At 38.8% G+C, this 19,414-nt stretch overlaps 1 protein-coding gene across 1 annotated transcript in view; it reads left to right on the top strand.

The window, feature by feature from the left end:
* Positions 1-18,686, top strand: part of LOC126484038 (V-type proton ATPase subunit d) — a 68,498-nt gene extending 49,812 nt beyond the window's left edge. The window contains exons 5-7 of the mRNA XM_050107373.1: positions 5,707-5,883; positions 8,391-8,468; positions 17,700-18,686. Coding sequence (XP_049963330.1) covers positions 5,707-5,883; positions 8,391-8,468; positions 17,700-17,861 — 417 coding nt within the window. The 3' untranslated portion in view covers positions 17,862-18,686. The remainder of the gene's footprint in view (positions 1-5,706; positions 5,884-8,390; positions 8,469-17,699) is intronic.
* Positions 18,687-19,414: the final 728 nt, after the last annotated feature.

Here is a 19,414-nt window from a genome sequence, read left to right as displayed (position 1 = left end):
AAATCCGTAATTATTGATACATGTTCAATTACCCGAAAGTTCCTAAATGCAATATAACACATACCGTACAGTTAAAAGTAAGTGACGCTTGATCAAGGTCCGCGTCACTCCATTTTTAACCGGACTTAACGTCTGAGAAAGTGAAGATAATAATAATCATAATCATCATCATCAAGCTGTTGCAGTTCACCTTTTCCTTCCTCACTTGACCTTTTCACTTCCTACTGTTACATCCCTCTCTCATTCGATGTCACCAGGGCAGACTTCCTTCAGCTTATTGGGCAGCTACCTCACACCTTTCTGCTGCTCGGTGACTTTAAGGTGCACCATCCCCTTTGCGGCTCTCACAGGACCTGTCAGAGAGGTGCCCTCTTGGCTGACTTTCTCAATCAACTTAACCTCGTCTGCTTTAACATAGGAGCATCTACGTTCCTTTCAGATTCCACACTGGGGGCCTTACTCCTCCCTGACGACCTTTGATGAACATTTCCCCAGTTGTGATAACCAGGTAGAATATCTTACAAACGTTATTCTTACTGCCGCAGGACGTTCTGTTCCTTGCACTTCCTATTTACCACACCATGTTCCAGTCCCTTGGTGGACAGAGGTGTGCACACACATGCTCTCCATGTTTTTAATTGTCATCCTATGATGGCAAACTGCATTCATTATAAACTGTTGTGTGCACAGTGTCATTACATTCTTCTGGATAGCAAAAAAGCTAGCTGGATTTAATTCACTAGTTCTTTCAACTGTTCCTCTCCCTCCTCAGTCGTGTGAGTCAACCTCTGGAACTGAGATCTATTCCCCAATTTCCGGCCTGACAGTAGCGGATGATATTGTAGTGGACCCATGTTGCAATCTCAAACACCTTGGGCCTCCATTTTGCAGAGATTTCGAGCTGCTTCCACTATCACCCTGGCTTCCTTCATTGGAAAGGAGTGGAGGAGGCACAAGGTTACCCTTCTCTTCTCAGAATTGTGACTGCTGCAATTCCACCTTTACTATGAGGGACCTAGATCATGCTCTACCTCATCCCAATCCTCCGCCCCAGGGCCAGGCGATGTTCACATTCAGATGTAGCAGAACCTTCCTGTTGCAGGCAAGCACTTTCTCCTTCATATGTACAATCACATGTGGGCAGAGGGGACATTTCCCAGACACTGGCGTGAAGCTAGTCATACCTGTACCTAAACCTGGTAAGGACAAATATCTTCCTTCTAGCTACCGCCCCATTTCTCTCACCAGCGGTGTTTGCAAGGTGATGGAATGTATGATTCAAGCCTGGCTGGTATGGTGGCTCGAGTCTCGTAATGTACGAACTACTGCATAGTGTGGATTTCGAGCACACTGTTCTGCAGTTGACCATCTCGTCACTTTGTCCACCCATGTCATGAATGGTTTTCTGTGGAAATCCCTGACTGTAGCTGTGTTATTTGTTTTGGAGAAAGCCTACGACACTTGCTGGAGGACTGGTATTGTCCGTACTCTTTACACATGGGGCTTCTGTGGCCACATGCCCTGTTTCCTTGAGCAATTTTTAAAGGAATGTGTTTCCATGGTAAGCATGGGTTCTGCCTTGTCGGACACATATATCCATGAAAACGGTGTGCCCCAGGGTTCCGTCTTGAGTGTTGTCCTCTTTGTTATCACTATTAACCCTATAATGGCCTGTCTCCCACCGGGCATCTCTGTCTCTCTTTTCGTTGACAATTTTGCTATCTATGGCAGTTCCCTATGGATTTGTCTCATTGAGTGGCATTTTCAGCGATATCTCGATCTTCTTCATTCATGGAGCTCCGACAATGGCTTTCGTTTTTCCTCCAACAAAAATGTTTGTATGAATGGCACAGCTGGTTTCTTCCACCATCTTTATATCTTGGGCCTGTTGCTCTTTCGTTTGTTGAAACTACGAAATTCTTGGAGCTCATGCTCGATAGGAAACACTCTTGGTCTTCCCACATGTCTTACCTGGCAGGCCGCTGTGTGGGGTCCCTCAATGTCCTACATGTCCTCAGTGGTACTTCCTGGGGAGCACATCGAACCTCCCTCATCCATTTGTAATGGTCCCTTGCCCATTCGAAATTAGACTATGGTTGTTCCATTTATACATCTGCACGTCCGTCCCTGTTATGCTGTCTCAGTACTATCCACCATTGTGGCACCCATTTGGCCACGGGCGCCTTTTACACTAGCCCATTTGAGAGTGTGCAGAAGCTACTGAACTACTGCTGTCCTACCGCCATGACTTTCTTCTCAGCAGGTATGCCTGCCATTCAACTGCCATGCGTGGCCACCCATCCTATGCCTTCTTCTTCTTCTTCTTCTTCTTCTTCTTCTTCTTCTTTGATGACTCCTTTGATCACCGGTGTGGGGCACATCTCTCTTCTCTCTTACTTCCTGGAGTTCGCTTTCGGCTTTTGCTCCAGCAGCTTTCCCGGTTGGTGTGAACCTTTCACCACCTTGACTTCATGTGGCAACCCGCGTTCATCATGGTGTTCATTTGCTTACTAAGGACACTATGCCAGCCTTGTTCTAGCACCTTCAGTTTCACAATCTTTGCATGGAACATCGCAATAGTACTTTTGTGTGCACTGTTGGCTCTCGGATTGACCACGGTGCCTGGTGCGCCTTCGTCATTGGCACCGATGTTTTTCGGTATCGGCTTCCAGAACACTGCTCACTGTTTACAGGAGAGCTCTTCGCCCTGTATCAGACCATGCAGTACATCTGGCATTATAGGCTTTTCAATTGCGTCATCTGCTCCAACTCTCTCAGTGCCCTCCAAAGCTTCTGTGTGTTGTACACCATCCATCCCTTAGTGAAACAGGTCCAGGAAAGCTGTCACTTGCTCACTCTTGATGGAGCCACTGTGATGTTTGTGGGTTCCTGGTCACATTGGTCTAACAGGAAACGAGGCCACCGACACTGCTGCCAAGGCTGCAGTCCTCGTACTTGGGCCCATTGCTTCTTACATTTCCTCCGATAATCTCTGTATTGCTGTCTGTTAGCAGGTGGTTTCAATTTGGCGTCTCCACTTGTCCTCCCTTCATGGAAACAAGCTTCGGGTTATTAAGCCTCTCCCTGCAGCTTGGATGACCTCCTCTTGGCCCTCTCACTGTGAGGAGATCATTTTAGCTAGTTTGGATATCAGGCACTGTCTTTTTAGCCATCACCGTTTAAGTGGTGCTCCCCCACCACATTGCACTCAACCTTTGACGGTCCACCATTTCCCGACGTAATGCCCTTATGTTTGCCATCTGAGTGATCAGCCGTTTTAGCGAACGACATGCGGACTGTCGACCGCGTTTTATGTTGTATCCGTCATAGCAATCTGGCAAAGGCCATTTAATTTTTTGTACCGGTCTTCTCTTCCATCGATTGGGATTAAAGTGTAGCCATTTTTTACTCTGTTTGTCTTTGTGTTCTATAGTTTTGACGTGGGCTTATGTGACCCTAGTTGTTTTTGTGCCCTAAAACAAAACAAAACAAAACAAAACAAACCCTCCACCACCACCCCCTCCCGTCCTGCCCCCCTGCCCCCTTCCTGGATTAGTTCCTCGGCCCCAGATTCAGACTGTGTTTCCTGGGTCTTGAGAGCCTCAATCACTCAAACTGTGTTGCATTGTTTGTTCCGCCTGATCTTATGGGAGTTTCAGGATGCCAGTGATTTTTCACTGATAGTTCTAAATCAGCTGATCAAGTGGGATATGCCTTCATGTCTTCTGTTGGTACAGAACACCATCGCTTGCTTGCCATGTGTGGGGTCATTACTGCGCTATTGATTGCCATCTAATGGGCTCTTTGCTTTATTAAATAGTCCTCCCTAACCTGAATTCTGCTCTTGCTCAGTGTTTTTCCTCCTACCCCTTGGTCCCTGCCGGGTCTCTGCCATCCACCGCTTCTTCAGTTGATTCCTTTGGGTTTCCCACCATGTGAGTATCCTAAATAATGAACTGGCTGATCATCTGGTTAGGGCGGTAGCCACCTATACCCTTGTTCTCCGTGATCCCTCTAGTTGCAGATTTGCGGCTTTATATCAAATCCCTTTTTCCTCAATCATGGGCTTACTCTTTTGGGAGGGGTGGGGGGACTACCGCCTCTCTAGTAAACTACATGCAATCAAGGAGACTGCCATGTGGCATTCTTCCCTCTTCCTCTCCCAGCAGTAATCTACCATCCTCTGCCATCTTTGTATCAGCCATACTAGGTTGATCCATGGTTTCTTACTCCACGAAGACCCCCCCCCCCCCCTCATGGTGATCTGTATTTTGCTGGACTGCCCCTGGCTTTCGGCCACTCACACTGGATACACCCTCCCACCTTCCTGGAACCAGGTGTTAGCAGATGACCCTCGCTTGGTTATGTCTGTCCTTGGATTTCTACGTGAAAATGGTTTGTCCTCCCAGGTTTAAGTATCTGAATTTCCTACAGTAATTGGTATCCCTTGGTTAGTGTTGGTATTGGTTATGGAGGCCTTGGCGTTGCCTATACACTGGCCAGGTCCCCCCTCCCCCTCGCCCCCCTTTCTCCTTAAGTTTTGTCTTGTCCTCTGTATCATTTTATTTCCCTTTTTCTTGTGTCTGCTTCCCTTGGTGTTGTCCCTGTTGTCATTATTACGGTATGGTATGGGAATCGGGAAGAGTCAGTGGCTGTGCTGGTGACCCAACTTGTGTAGTGTTTCTGGGGCATCCCTGCTCTCACTGTTCCCTTCCTCCTGTTCTTTACTCTTCCTGTTGTCCCAGTGTTCCTTTTTGGTTCTTTGTTTGCCTGTTTTCCATTCCACTTGACTGAATTGTGGTGTTTGTGTTCCTTGTTTCTGCCACCTGAGGTCATGGGCTGATGACTTCGCTATTTGGTCTCCCCCCCCCCCCCCCCCCCCCCCCCCCCCGCCCCCCATATCATCCAACCACGTCCTCTGCATTACATGAAGACAATTAATGAGGAAAATGGTTTTTGTGCAGGAACAAGCATGCTTTATTCCAACTGCTAAAGGGATTATGTAACCTAGGTATTTCAAAAGGGCGTTGCTGTTTTTTTTCTTATGGTACCTGTTGTTTTACAAATATGCTTACACACACAACCAGTTTGTAGTTATCTGCTGTGAGTTTCTATACATTTTCACTCAGTTGTTCATTTGTTTCATCATCACCAATTTCTCCAGGACATTCACCATTTTTAGAATGGAAGTTTTATCCAGTCGCATCATTCCTTGCATCATTCTCCTACGCGCTGTCAGGAAGCATGGGACTTCATTTCCATTTCCATCCAGTAAATACTCCAGTGAAGTGCTCCATATTTCCAGTAATTCATATTTTTGATAATTCCTCAACAGTGGCATTAACATTCATGAATCCCAGTGATCTGTAAAATACCTGTTGCTGTGATAGCAAAATCATGAGGTAACTGATATGTTTTCTTACCAATTCCAGAGGTACTGTAAGGCTACTTTTGCATTAGTAGCTGGAAAGTGCCAGTATACAAATTTTTACAGCACGTAAATGCAGCAAGTTTAGCAATATCAGACTTTCTAAACATAAATAGGAGCACCATGTACTATACTACACACAAGTTTTTTTTTATGTTTTCATTGAAATTTTTACTATTTTACATATTTTGAATCCTTATTTTAAATATTCTGAAATTATTACTTACGACTTTATGATGGCTTTCAATATAAATTATGTTGTGATGTATGACTTGCAGTTTGAAGCAGATAGACGAGCAATTATTATTACAATAAATTCATTTGGCACTGAATTAACAAAGGATGATCGTGCCAAACTGTATCCTCGTTGTGGGAAGCTACATCCTGACGGTCTAGCTGCTTTGGCACGTGCAGATGACTATGAACAAGTAAAAGCTGTAGCTGAATACTATGCTGTAAGTATCATACTCAAGAAAATCTTTGGTCTGAATGTTTCAAATGTTATCAGTAGTAATTACCAAGATTAAAATATTTTAGAGCTTTTAAGGATGGTTTAGTGAGATTGTTAGCAAAGTAATCTGCTGGGGGGGCCTGATTGAAACTGTACGATTTATTAAACATGTTAGCAAGATAAACAACATTACACCAACTCTCATACAATACTATCCAGAATAAAGAAACACAAAAGATATTTACATAAGTGAGGCGTAGATTCTAAATTCTCACCCTAATTATAAATTACAGTAGATAAAATTTTGCACTGATCAGTGATTATAGTCACAGGCATAATGGGCTAAAAAAGAAAAAGAGCTACAGGAAAGTGAGTGATGTATCTTATAAACAGCATTTTGGGAAATGTCTTCTATAAGGAGAAAGTCTTCCCTCCTGCCGTTACTTTCAATTTGACTGCAAAGTCTTGGCAACAATGAAATTCTAGGAAATGAATTTGTTCTGGCTGAATTATGTCAAAGTAATAACAGCAGGTGGTAATGAACTTTTTGGGAAACTGTAAAACTTACAAGGATTGCTGCATCAGAATTGAAATGGTAGTCCTTCTTATTGCTTCAGGTTGTCACTGTAGGACTACTTCATGTGGAGTGAATTGTGGCTTTTGTAAGCTTGTTAATGTTTTCAGTTAGTACAAGGAAAATGTGCAAAGTTCTTAGCTGTTACTACAGAGATGGCATTGGTATTAATGACACATTTTTGTTACATTGACATCTGTCGTACAAAGTGCAAATAAGGTGTTAAGTTTCTCTGTGGAATATATTCTTTATATGGCTTTTTAAAGTTTTCATATTGTGTGTGTATTTCATTCATATGGTTTACTTTTTGTTTATTTTTTTCATTTTGTTGTTCAGCTAATTTAGCCTTTACAAAAATAGGTGAAGCCTCTTTAATCTTGAACTAACAAATAAAATTTCAGTAGATGTTTCCATGCCCCTCTGTTTTCTGCCAGTTGAAATTTGCAACTGTCTTCAATTCTTTATCCCAGAGGTCGGACAGTCTGCTTCGTAGTCTTCATCTTTCTCTGGCAACCCCCTCTGCTACTACTATTCATTCATAAACAAGAAACACCATCCAATTATAAAATTATTTATTTTGGTTTATTGTCTGTAAATAATCATTCATAGTTGATTAAGTTTTGTAGGTCATGTCAATTTATTTCAACTGTTTTGAAAAGTGTGATTGTATTCAGAGGTGATTGTACTCTTGAATACGCAAGAACAGTATCCCAAGAAAGCAACCACAGACGAAAACATGGAGGAAGTGCACAAAATGGTATTTCACAGATTGTAGTTAGACATATCAAGCCATGGGCCTGGTGAGTGTGGCACTGTTATTGAATCATTTGACCGATACAGCTGATTCGTTTAGCAATTTGTCAATGGTAAGTGGTTCCACCACTTTATACCAGTAACAAAATGGCTGTGAAAGCTGATTGAGTTGCAGAAAAGAGATAGATAGAGAGAGAGAGAGAGAGAGAGAGAGAGAGAGAGAGAGAGGGGGGGGGGGGGGTATATATCAGATTTCCTGTGCTGGAAATGTGGTGACCCCGTTCTGGGATGTGGCAGAGATTCTTGTCTTTGATTAAATCTTCATGGGTGGAATCTAACCACTGTAAAACATTGGTCTCATTTATTGACATAAAAGGAAACCAGTTTTTAAAAAAAGGCACAATTTTGATTGCAGAACAATTACTTGCCATCAGCCTGACAAATTTTACATTGCCCTTGTTTTTATAGTGTGACTATTTCCATAGAAACCTAATTATGCCCCATACATTGCACAGTAGACTGTTCTGATGTTTGTGAGTGTTCTTCTCTCTATATGTGGGGTACAGTTGTAAGTGGTAACAAAAAGCTTATGAAAATAGTTAAATCACTTACAGGACAGTGTAATGTTGTCAAAGGAAATAATAGTATAATAAGCTACCTTAAAGCATTGCAGTGCTGAATGGTTGTTTGGTTTGTGCTATAAAAAGGTATTCAGTGGATGGAAGAACTGACTGTCAGATCAGTTGATTATTCCTGTAGTTCCTGTCTTGTTATTTAGCATCTAATTCCATTGGGGTGAGTTCTTATTCAACCACATAAGTGTGCCTCTTTCTAGAATTAAAAAAAGTGTGCGGACGAAGGAAAAAATAAGCTAATAACATCAGAAATTATTGCTCCTAGAGAGTGAGAAGTTAAAGTGAGTGAATTTGAGGTGAAAATTGGAACCATTCTTCAAACTTTGGAGGAGCAGGAAACACTATGAAAAAAATGGCCTTATGCAATCAAACATATTAAACAATAACAAAGATAGATTGACACATTTATGAACACCATATTAAATGATTCTAAGGTATACTTTTAACTTTTTCTGTTCTTGAGCTCTGTGCACTGTTACTTAGGGTAGTAACAAAAGAACTGATAATTTTTTATAATATTGAAATTAACTGTATTCTTTTCTTCTTCAGGAATACAGTGCTTTATTTGAAGGTGCAGGGAACAACCCAGGAGAAAAAACACTGGAGGACAAATTCTTTGAACATGAGGTAATGTTACTGCTATGTTATATGAACTGTAAGAATATATACTGCACAATATCATGCGTATTGGTGTACAGTAGAACATTTTAAGTGTGTGTGGTGTGTGTGTGTGTGTGTGTGAGAGAGAGAGAGAGAGAGAGAGAGAGAGAGAGAGAGAGCAGTTATGGTTTTTACACTTTGACTTCAATCAATATCTGATTCTCTCACACGGTACTGAGACTAAATGTCTATCACTTTGTATCCATTAATATTAGTGTGAACAAAGAAAAAAAATGAAGAAAGTGAAGCTACTAGTGTAACACCATGTGCTTGACTTCATAAGAAACATTCTAAATCTTCTGGTATTCCTACGATTTAAATTAAAGCCTTCATAAATGATAAATGATGGCTTTAAGTGCGCTAACAACGTAGTTCAGAGTGATTGTTTCTGTAATTAGCGTGGCTCCTATATCCCTTTTACTACAAACATAATGGCAGGTTCTCCATGTGTGTACAAATATATATTGACAGCACGTTTTTCTCCCAGTCTTCTCAGCTTTTACTTACACTGTTTGGATGCGTGACAGTACACTTGAGATAAATCTTGTAATTAAAGCATGTTGTTTGCAGAGCAAGGAGCATTGCCTTGCTGTCACAAAATATCTCGCAGCAGTGAACTCACAAAGCCTAAACTACAGCAAGCAATAGAAAATAGGGAGAAGAGTGTCTGGCAAGTTTCTTGGTTTGGTTGAACATTCTACTAAACCCACAAATTTGAGATGCCAACGTAAGGGTTTATGGTTGTCATGGCACATTACCAACAACGTTTTTTCCTAGAGAAGGTTGACAACGGTTGGAGTAAGAGCCTACGTAGTGATGGTGTACTACACTCTGACAATGGCCACTGCAACCAGGATCCAGTTTTCTACTGCTGTCAGAGACTGTGGCAATTTAGAATTGGAACTTTGGTTCTGAACAACAGTGAAATGGGGAATGCTCATGTCTTATATTGAATCTGCTGTCTGCAGAGTCTGAGGTCCAGCAAACTGTACCTGGATGTCATTGAATGCAAAACAGTATATTAGTGCACCGGAGAACAAATGCTAAGGGAGTGTTGGTCTCATTAGTATGAGAGAGTCCTATGTGATTCCTGGTATCCATGAAACTATTTTCCTCTTCCAGTATAGGTTCAGAAGGCATTTTTCCAACCATGAAAATGTGAACTTCCTGTAGACAGCAGGACATCACTCTCTCTTATGCAGTTTTTTTTTTTTTTTTTTTTTTTTTTTAATCCAGAATTGGTCTATGATAGCACTTGGAGGCATCATATCCTTGTACAGCTCCACATGTTAAGTTTCTGCATTCTTCTTCCAATGTTGAAAAGACCCTCTCTTCTTATATACTTCTGATATACTTAGATACTTAAACTTAAATAAAAGAATTTTGTCTCACAGAGATTCAGTTAACGGTAAGTCCTCCATAGTACCTGCTGTAAAGTATCTTAATATTGTTTATGGATAATTTTGTAATTTATAGTTCTTTCTCCTTGCAGCAATTACTTGTTAGTTTTGATATAGTTGGGTTAGTAGCAGCATCTTCAGTCCAGTTTCTCCTTTTTTTCTTCTCAACCATGTCATTATTTTATAGTTGACATTTTTTACTTTATCTGCTCTCAAAATGAGCATTTTGCCCATAAAACCCTGTTTAAAAATGCTATATGATTCTTGGCCTCACATCTGATAAATAACTTACATGGATATTGTACCTTAAGGATTTGAATGCATTGTGGTAGAGGGATATCTTAAAAGCACTTCAGCTGTGGATATATGGCTCTGAAACTAGCCTTACTCCAATTGGCTAGTCTAGTGGATGAGATAATTGACTTCAGTTGAGGAGAAGCAATGTTCAGATTTCTGTGTGATCATGTAGATGAAGGTTTTCTTTATTCTCCTTAAGTAATTAAGGCAAATGTCTTTATGGATGCTTTGAAGAAACCAGGGCCATTTTCATGCCACATCCTTGTTGCTGCCTAGCTATTACACACTGTTCAATGAAGGATGAATAGTGGCGGGGGGACTAAAATGTGATATATGTTGGAAACTGATTAAAAACTGCTGCTTAAATAATTAAAAGGGAAATTTTGAAAGAAATTGGAAGGTACACATATCCTGAGTGAACTTTAACTGACATTGGTATCAACAGACCCTCAATATTCAGTACATATATTCAGCATTTAAATTTACGTACTTCTTTTTCTGTTACCACCATTGTGCATTGAGATTGGTATGACAATACTGGTTCCGGATCACCCATCTTCTGCTCACGTAAATTATTCTTGTCTGCTTCAATCCTCTTGATGCAGGACTCTCAGCACGTCTTGGAATGATGAACAGTTGGCTATGGTCATCGTGAATGTACAAATAAACTTTACTAGCTCGACCAGTTTGTATTACACCTTTTAATGAACAATTGGAATATATATATAAAGAAAAGAACGAGGGAGAAAAGAAAAGATAAGAAAATAATAATAATAATAATAACGACTTAGAAGATACAAAAAAGTGAAAATAGAAGGAAACAAAACCAAACATTCAACACAAACCAAAAGAAATTTTACCAGACAATAGGTAACACACACATTAAAATAGACAATCCACCAAACATAACAGACATGGAACACTTCTGGAGCAACATATGGTCAAACACGGTACAATATAACAGGCATGCACGGTGGATACAAGCAGAAACAGATACATACAAGATGATACCACAAATGCCTGAAGTGATAATTTTGCAACATGAAGTCACCCAAGCAATTAATTCTACTCACAATTGGAAAGCCCCTGGAAAAGATAAAATAGCAAATTTCTGGCTAAAGAAGTTCACCTCAACACATTCACATCTAACTAAATTATTTAACATACCTAAAAACAAAGACGATGTGACTTACCAAACGAAAGAGCTGGCACGTCGATAGACACACAAACAAACACAAACATACGCACAAAATTCAAGCTTTTGCAACAAACTGTTGCCTCATCAGGAAAGAGGGAAGGAGAGGGAAAGACGAAAGGATGTGGGTTTTAAGGGAGAGGGTAAGGAGTCATTCCAATCCCCTCTCCCTTAAAACCCACATCCTTTCGTCTTTCCCTCTCCTTCCCTCTTTCCTGATGAGGCAACAGTTTGTTGCGAAAGCTTGAATTTTGTGTGTATGTTTGTGTTTGTTTGTGTGTCTATCGACGTGCCAGCTCTTTCGTTTGGCAAGTCACATCATCTTTGTTTTTAGGTATATTTTTCCCATGTGGAATGTTTCCCTCTATTAATTCATATCATAAATTATTTAACAGTTACATTGCACACCCATACACATTCCCTGATACACTTACACATGGAATAACTTATCTGAAACCTAAAGATCAAGCAGACACAGCAAACCCAGCCCCATAACATGCCTACCAACAATATACAAAATATTAACTTCAGTCATTACACAGAAATTAATGACACATTCAACACAGAACAAAATTATAAATGAAGAACAAAAAGGCTGTTGCAAAGGAGCACGAGGATGTAAAGAGCAACTGATAATAGATGCAGAGGTGACATATCAAGCTAAAACTAAACAAAGGTCGCTACACTACGCATACATTGATTACCAAAAAGCTTTTGATAGTGTACCCCACTCATGGTTACTACAAATATTGGAAATATACAAAGTAGATCCTAAATTGATACAGTTCCTAAACATAGTAATGAAAAATTGGAAAACCACGCTTAATATCCAAACAAATTCAAATAATATCACATCACAGCCAATACAGATTAAGCGTGGAATATACCAAGGAGACTCATTAAGTCCTTTCTGGTTCTGCCTTGCTCTGAACCCACTATCCAACATGCTAAATAATACAAATTATGGATACAATATTACTGGAACATACCCACACAAAATCACACATTTGCTATACATGGATGATCTAAAACTACTGGCAGCAACAAATCAACAACTCAACCAATTACTAAAGATAACAGAAGGATTCAGCAATGATATAAGTATGGCTTTTGGAACAGACAAATGTAAGAAAAATAGCATAGTCAAGGGAAAACACACTAAACAAGAAGATTACATATTGGATAACCACAGCGACTGCATAGAAGCGATGGAAAAAACGGATGCCTATAAATATCTAGGATACAGACAAAAAATAGGAATAGATAATACAAATATTAAAGAAGAACTAAAAGAAAAATATAGACAAAGACTAACAAAAATACTGAAAACAGAATTGACAGCAAGAAACAAGACAAAAGCTATAAATACTTATGCTATACCAATATTGTCCTACTCATTTGGAGTAGTGAAATGGAGTAACACAGACCTAGAAGCACTCAATACACTTACACGATCACAATGCCACAAATATAGAATACATCACATACATTCAGCAACTGAAAGATTCACATTAAGCAGAAAGGAAGGAGGAAGGGGATTTATCGACATAAAAAACCTACATTATGGACAGGTAGACAATTTAAGAAAATTCTTTCTAGAACGAGCAGAAACTAGCAAAATACACAAAGCAATCACTCATATAAATACATCGGCTACACCACTGCAATTTCATAACCACTTCTACAACCCTTTAGATCACATAACATCAACAGATACGAAGAAAGTAAATTGGAAAAAGAAAACACTACATGGCAAGCACCCGTATCATCTCAACACAGCCACACATCGATCAAGACGCATCCAACACATGGCTAAGAAAAGGCAATATATACAGTGAGACGGAAGGATTCATGATTGCAATACAGGATCAAACAATAAGCACCAGATATTACAGCAAGCATATTATTAAAGATCCCAATACCACAACAGATAAATGCAGACTTTGCAAACAACAAATAGAAACAGTAGGTCACATCACAAGCGGGTGTACAATACTAGCAAATACAGAATACCCCAGAAGACATGACAATGTAGCAAAAATAATACATCAACAGCGTGCCTTACAACATAAACTTATAAAACAACACGTTCCCACATACAAGTATGCACCATAAAATGTACTGGAGAATGATGAATACAAATTATACTGGAATAGAACCATTATAACAGATAAAACCTGACATCATACTCACCAATAAAAAGAAGAAATTAACACAACTAATTGAAATATCCATACCCAATACAACAAATATACAAAAGAAAACAGGAGAAAAAATTGAAAAATACATCCAACTGGCTGAGGAAGTCGAGGACATGTGGCATCAGGATAAAGTTGACATTATACCAATTATACTATCAACTACAGGAGTCATACCACACAATATCCACCAGCACATCAACGCAATACAGCTACATCCAAATGTATATGTACAACTACAGAAATCCGTAATTATTGATACATGTTCAATTACCCGAAAGTTCCTAAATGCAATATAACATATACTGTACAGTTAAAAGGAAGTCACGCTTGATCAAGGTCCGCGTCACTTTCCATTTTTGACCAGACTTAACGTCTGAGAAAAGAAAGAAATAATAATAATAATAATAATAATAATATGTTACATTACAAGGAAAATTAAACACTAATCCATCTCTCCATATTCGTCTTCTAAATTAAGCTTATGAGCTACCAATTGCAGCCTAGTGTTCTCTCTTGTTGTGTGACCCACAACCAGTGACATTCCGTATGTACTTTGTGTAGCAGTAGAGTGAAATTTAATGTGCCATCTTGAAACAATAAGGCCATCTGTGATCCATTTCAAGCAGAATGTTGTGGCACTTGATAGGGATCAAACTGGCCTTAAATTCAGTTCTCCACTCTAACTGATAAAGGGTACAGAATTATTTATATTTTACAGGAATGCAAAGTGTATTGTGTTTATAAGATTTAGACAATAGTTTTTTTATATATTTTAGTTCAGCACTGCACATCTAATATTGGACATGTATAGATCTAAGAAGGCTGCATTGGTAGTCCCTGAATGTGCTTTGTAACTGGTTGTGTGTTAAATTATGGCAACGACATGTTCCTTTTTACCACCTGAGCTGGCACCTAATAGGTTATAAGAAGAGGAGGAAGTGATACATGTTTTATTGGATCCATCCAATTACATTATATCTTCAAAAAGTGGTAATTTTCATTGATATATTATTATGTATCCTGGCAGGCACAGACCTATTTTTGTAATTGACCAACTTATATTTTTCCAATCCTTTCTTTCAGTGTCTGACTCATCAGTGTGTGTTAAAAGTATATATTGCAAAACAAAGATTGTATGGGCAATTCTTAATGCAATCTAATTTTGTGCATAAGTCTGTCAGATAATATAAAAGTAATGGGTTTCATCCCAATCACTACATAGCTTTTGAGTAAAAATTCATACACTATGGCAGCTTTAAACTTTCACATATGGAATCAGATCATTATGCCAATAGCTTAGTTAGAAGAGGGTGCAGAAGTCTATGCTGGAGGTAAACTAATCTCCTGTTCAGACCTCTGAATGCATGTTGCCCAGGTGGGGTTATTTGGTCCAGGGTGAATGAGACTAACATTCTACCAGCAGGAAGTGGTATGTTGTCATTAGCTTCTAAATTTGTGATACCTTTGTGGTACTTTCTACAATTGTTGCAATACTGACTTTCATTTGATGTACCTGATATGGTAAAGATCATGTTACAATTACATCATTTTTAGTGACCACTCACCTGGCTGAATATATCAGCAAGAAAAAAATATTATCTGAAAGATGTTTCAAAATGAATGCTGTACACATAGTCTGCTATTATTCAATGGTGACTGTAATGACATCAATCCAAAGAAGGAAGCAACTTGCTCTTCGGCAAGAATGAGGAGCTGCTGCTGAAACTATTATGTGTATTGCAAAAATTGCTCTTTAACTAATTATAGTTAAACATGTTTTGAGTTAATGAAAAGTGTGACATTATTAAGAACAAAAGGAAGATTATGACATAATATGCCAGTAGCTACTTCACTGAAGACCATTAGCATGGGCAGCACCAAAACATTCAAACAAGCAGACAATAGTGTAATATGTTATTGGATTTACTGTGACAATCAGCTTGTATCCATTTGTACATCTGTATAAGTGGGAAGTAAATATTAAGAATGGTGGTTTTTATTTCAACTTCATCAGTAAAATGTTATAATCCTATGATTTTAGCATTTATTTGTACTAGAAAGGGATCACAGATTAAAGAGTGAATTACATCAGTAATCGTCATCTTTTGTAATATAAAGGCAAAACTAATTTGTTGATTTCCATTGTGCTCCCTTCATTTTATTAACTGTTTGACATCCTTTTGTCTTTTGGGACAACAATTGCAAAGTTAATTCAGTGTTTTTCATTTTTAACTATTTTTACGACATTTTTCCTCTGATCGGTTTCACCACGAAACTTTCATTCGTTACAAACCCACAAGTTGAACAAACTTACATGTTCCGTAGCCAAAATCTGCTCCTACGTATTCTTTGTAAAATCTCGCCTAGTCTGTATATTCCTTTCAGTGGACCTCCCACCCGCTACCCCATTCCTATTTTTCCCAGAGATGTTACCCTCTTTTAATTCTCAAGGCTCCCCACTCTGGCATTACAATTATACAATTCAAGCATTGGTCTTGCTTTAAACTGTATCTGTTATTTTTGCAAGATGACCGGGAACAATAACTTGCATGCATTATTTGTGAGATAAACATTTGGTCTACAAAAGCTGAAAGAGCATTCTGGACATCAACCAAAGAAGCTATCTTAAGCTACTTGTCTTATGCCTGAATGGGTAGATGTTACCCTGTCCAGTCTTGGAATCCTTGGACTAAGGGAAGCAATAGTTATTCAAATATGCTCATAATTTCCCAGAGCCTTTGCAGAGTGAAAATATTCTGACCATGTAATCCAGAAACATATTTCACATGACACCAGGAGTCCTACCTTGGCTGTGAATCAACCACTGACCAGTAATTCCCTTATCATGCAAGACTTGAGCAGGAAACTCTGCTACTGCTTATCACACCTGGAAGTGGGTGTTATCCTGACCAAAACTCTATTGTGGGCCTCCAGAATGTTCTATTGCCCGCACAACCTATGTAACATCATATTGTAACATCATATTGTATTGCAGTCTGGTGCCCTACAGCCCCTTTCACCTATGGATGATCCATGTGCAATACCTGTCCCATAAACCAACTCATCCACATCCCCTATTAAACACTTTTTACAGCCATTTCGTGCACAGTTAAAGGTAGGAACATGTATGAAAGCAGCCATGTCATCTAACAGCAGTGTTATAATTACTGAGCAGTGTTCTGTGTAACAGTGACAACTAACGTGTTCCCAACTCACATGAATTGCCACCTGCAAACAATGGCACCAGTTTTTGAACATTGTGCACACCACATCATCAGTATTTAAACAGCTGTTTTACTACCCAAGCCATTTACAGCCTCCTGTTACCCCATTACTGTATGGCTACACAACTGCTAGTCAACCTCTGGAAGCAGTCAACCCTATTAAACATCTGGAACTAAGTATATGGAGAGATTTAAGGTGTCTTGAGCACACAAAATAAATAGCAAGAAAGGCAAATGCAAGACTGAGATCCATTGTACAAATCTTTGGGAAGTGTAGTCCACCCTTGAAGGAGGTGGCTTACAAGACACTTGCTGACTTATACTAGACACTTGCTGACTTATACTAGAATATTGCGTCTCAGTCTGAGACCTGTACCAGAGAGGAATGACAGAAGAAATAGAGGAGATCCAGAAAGAGCAGTGCACTTCATGACAAGTTGTTTTCGATAAATGGGAAAGCATTGTGGATATCCTCAACTAAATCCAGTGGTAGATGTTTCTTAAGCTATCTTGCAGAATATAGATGTACTAATTCCTCTAAATTATAAATTTTATTCCCCTTCTGCAATATCTCTCTCTCTCCCAGCATATGCCTAGGTGTGCATTCCTGAGTGTTGTGATGCAATTATGCCAGAAGAGGTGAAAGATCTTACTGAGCTTATGATATCTCAAAGTGTCAACATGACACCCATAAGTAATCCACTGATAGGGTGTTGCCTTCTTTCATTTCTGTTTCTTTTTAATAGTGGATGCATCACATCAAATGGTAAGTTACTTGACACACAAGTAGGTCTTGAAATTATTATGTAGTAAGAGAACTTGGACTAAGAATGAAGGAAGCTCTCCAACATTATCTGAATCCTACACATTTCTCTTTTCAGGTACGATTGAATGTGAATGCATTTTTACAACAGTTCCACTTTGGTGTGTTCTATTCGTATTTGAAACTGAAGGAACAGGAATGTCGTAACATTGTATGGATTGCAGAATGTGTTGCCCAGAAACACAGGGCAAAAATTGATAACTACATTCCAATATTCTGAGACAATTTCCACTACTGTAATATATTTAAAAGTTATGTGCTGAAGACCAGTGATATGTCTTCACTTAGTGTGTAAAAACAAAACCTGATTTTTCGTTGCGTGTGTCACTCTTTTTATTTGGTAACTCATTAAATTATGCAATAATAAAGCGTGCATAAAGTACACCATGAATTTGTAAATAGAATTGTCATATTGTTTCCCACATCCTTTCACAGTAAAGTATTATGGGCTGGGGTATATAAGGGCAATAGGTGTAACAATGTTTTGGTGGAAGTATAGTGTGTACTGGATAATGATTGTATAAAAGTATTAAAATTGAAAGAATATACATTCTTCAAATTTTGTAGTGTTTGTATTTTTTTGCCTTCAATAGTAATCGTACACTGTCATTTAGAGGAACTATTTCAGTGTCTTAAATTAGAACAACTCCCATGTACATATTTTGGCATGTGTTCAGTATTAATATATATTGATTTATACCATAGAAGACATGTTTTTAAGCACAGTATGTAAAACTGACATTGTTAAAAAATATTAATTATTGTATTAAATATTCATTGTGACCCCAAATTTTGTACATATAGGATAGTGGTTTACATAGCAAAAATGTGACTGCAGAAAATTTTATTGTGATGTAATATTTTGTTTCCCAGTCTGTGTTGTACATTCCTGTTATTACAGACGCATGTGTCATATACCTGTACATCATGTAATATTTGTGTGTGTGTGTGTGTGTGTGTGTGTGTGTGTGTGTGTGTGTGTGTGTTAAAGCCACAGATTGTACAAACTATGTATTATCCAAGAAATACAGTTTTCTTCACAAATCATTAATTTTCCATTAATTGCTCAGTAAGTTAAAAGTGAATCTCAGTCCACTAGTTAAATCATTGACTTGTGAATATTATGCATTAATTTGCCTGCAGAAATTGCAACATATAAGCATAAACATGGGCAGTTGTTACATAGGCTTGCATTTCTGGGAGAGGATAATACTTCGTTATGCATTTACAGATACTAAGACTTTATTTGCTACTTTCTTTCTTATAGGAAGAAAGTGTCTGTTCGAGTCATTCCAGTTACATTTTTGTTCATAACACTCAAGATTTGTAACAGTCGTTGGTTTATACATCTCTCATCACTGTATTGTGGCCATAAGTAATTGCATGTGCGCGCACACTGTTGACGTTTTTGCAGATGTCCTTTCCCCATGACAGCTGTGGTTATAGAACCAGTGTATCAGAAAACTGACAGTACTTTCATCCACTTTCAAATATCAGTTACTGAATTTTGCCTGTCTACATTTAGCATGGACTAGTGCGCCAGTGAGTACCTCATTCCATATATATGGATATTTTAAACTCTGTGAACTCTTGAGGCCACGACTGTTCAGTATGTAATATGTTTGGTGTAAGACCGAGCAAAGGGCGCGGTAGTTATCACACTGGACTCGCATTCAGGGAGATGATGGTTCAAACCCGGGTTTGGCCATCCTGATTTAGGTTTTCCGTGTTTTCCCTACATTGATACAAATGTTCCTTTGAAAGGGCACAGCC

Source organism: Schistocerca serialis, chromosome 6, assembly GCF_023864345.2.
Source record: "Schistocerca serialis cubense isolate TAMUIC-IGC-003099 chromosome 6, iqSchSeri2.2, whole genome shotgun sequence".
Lineage (NCBI taxonomy): Eukaryota > Metazoa > Arthropoda > Insecta > Orthoptera > Acrididae > Schistocerca > Schistocerca serialis.
This window is presented reverse-complemented; position numbering and strand designations above follow the sequence as displayed.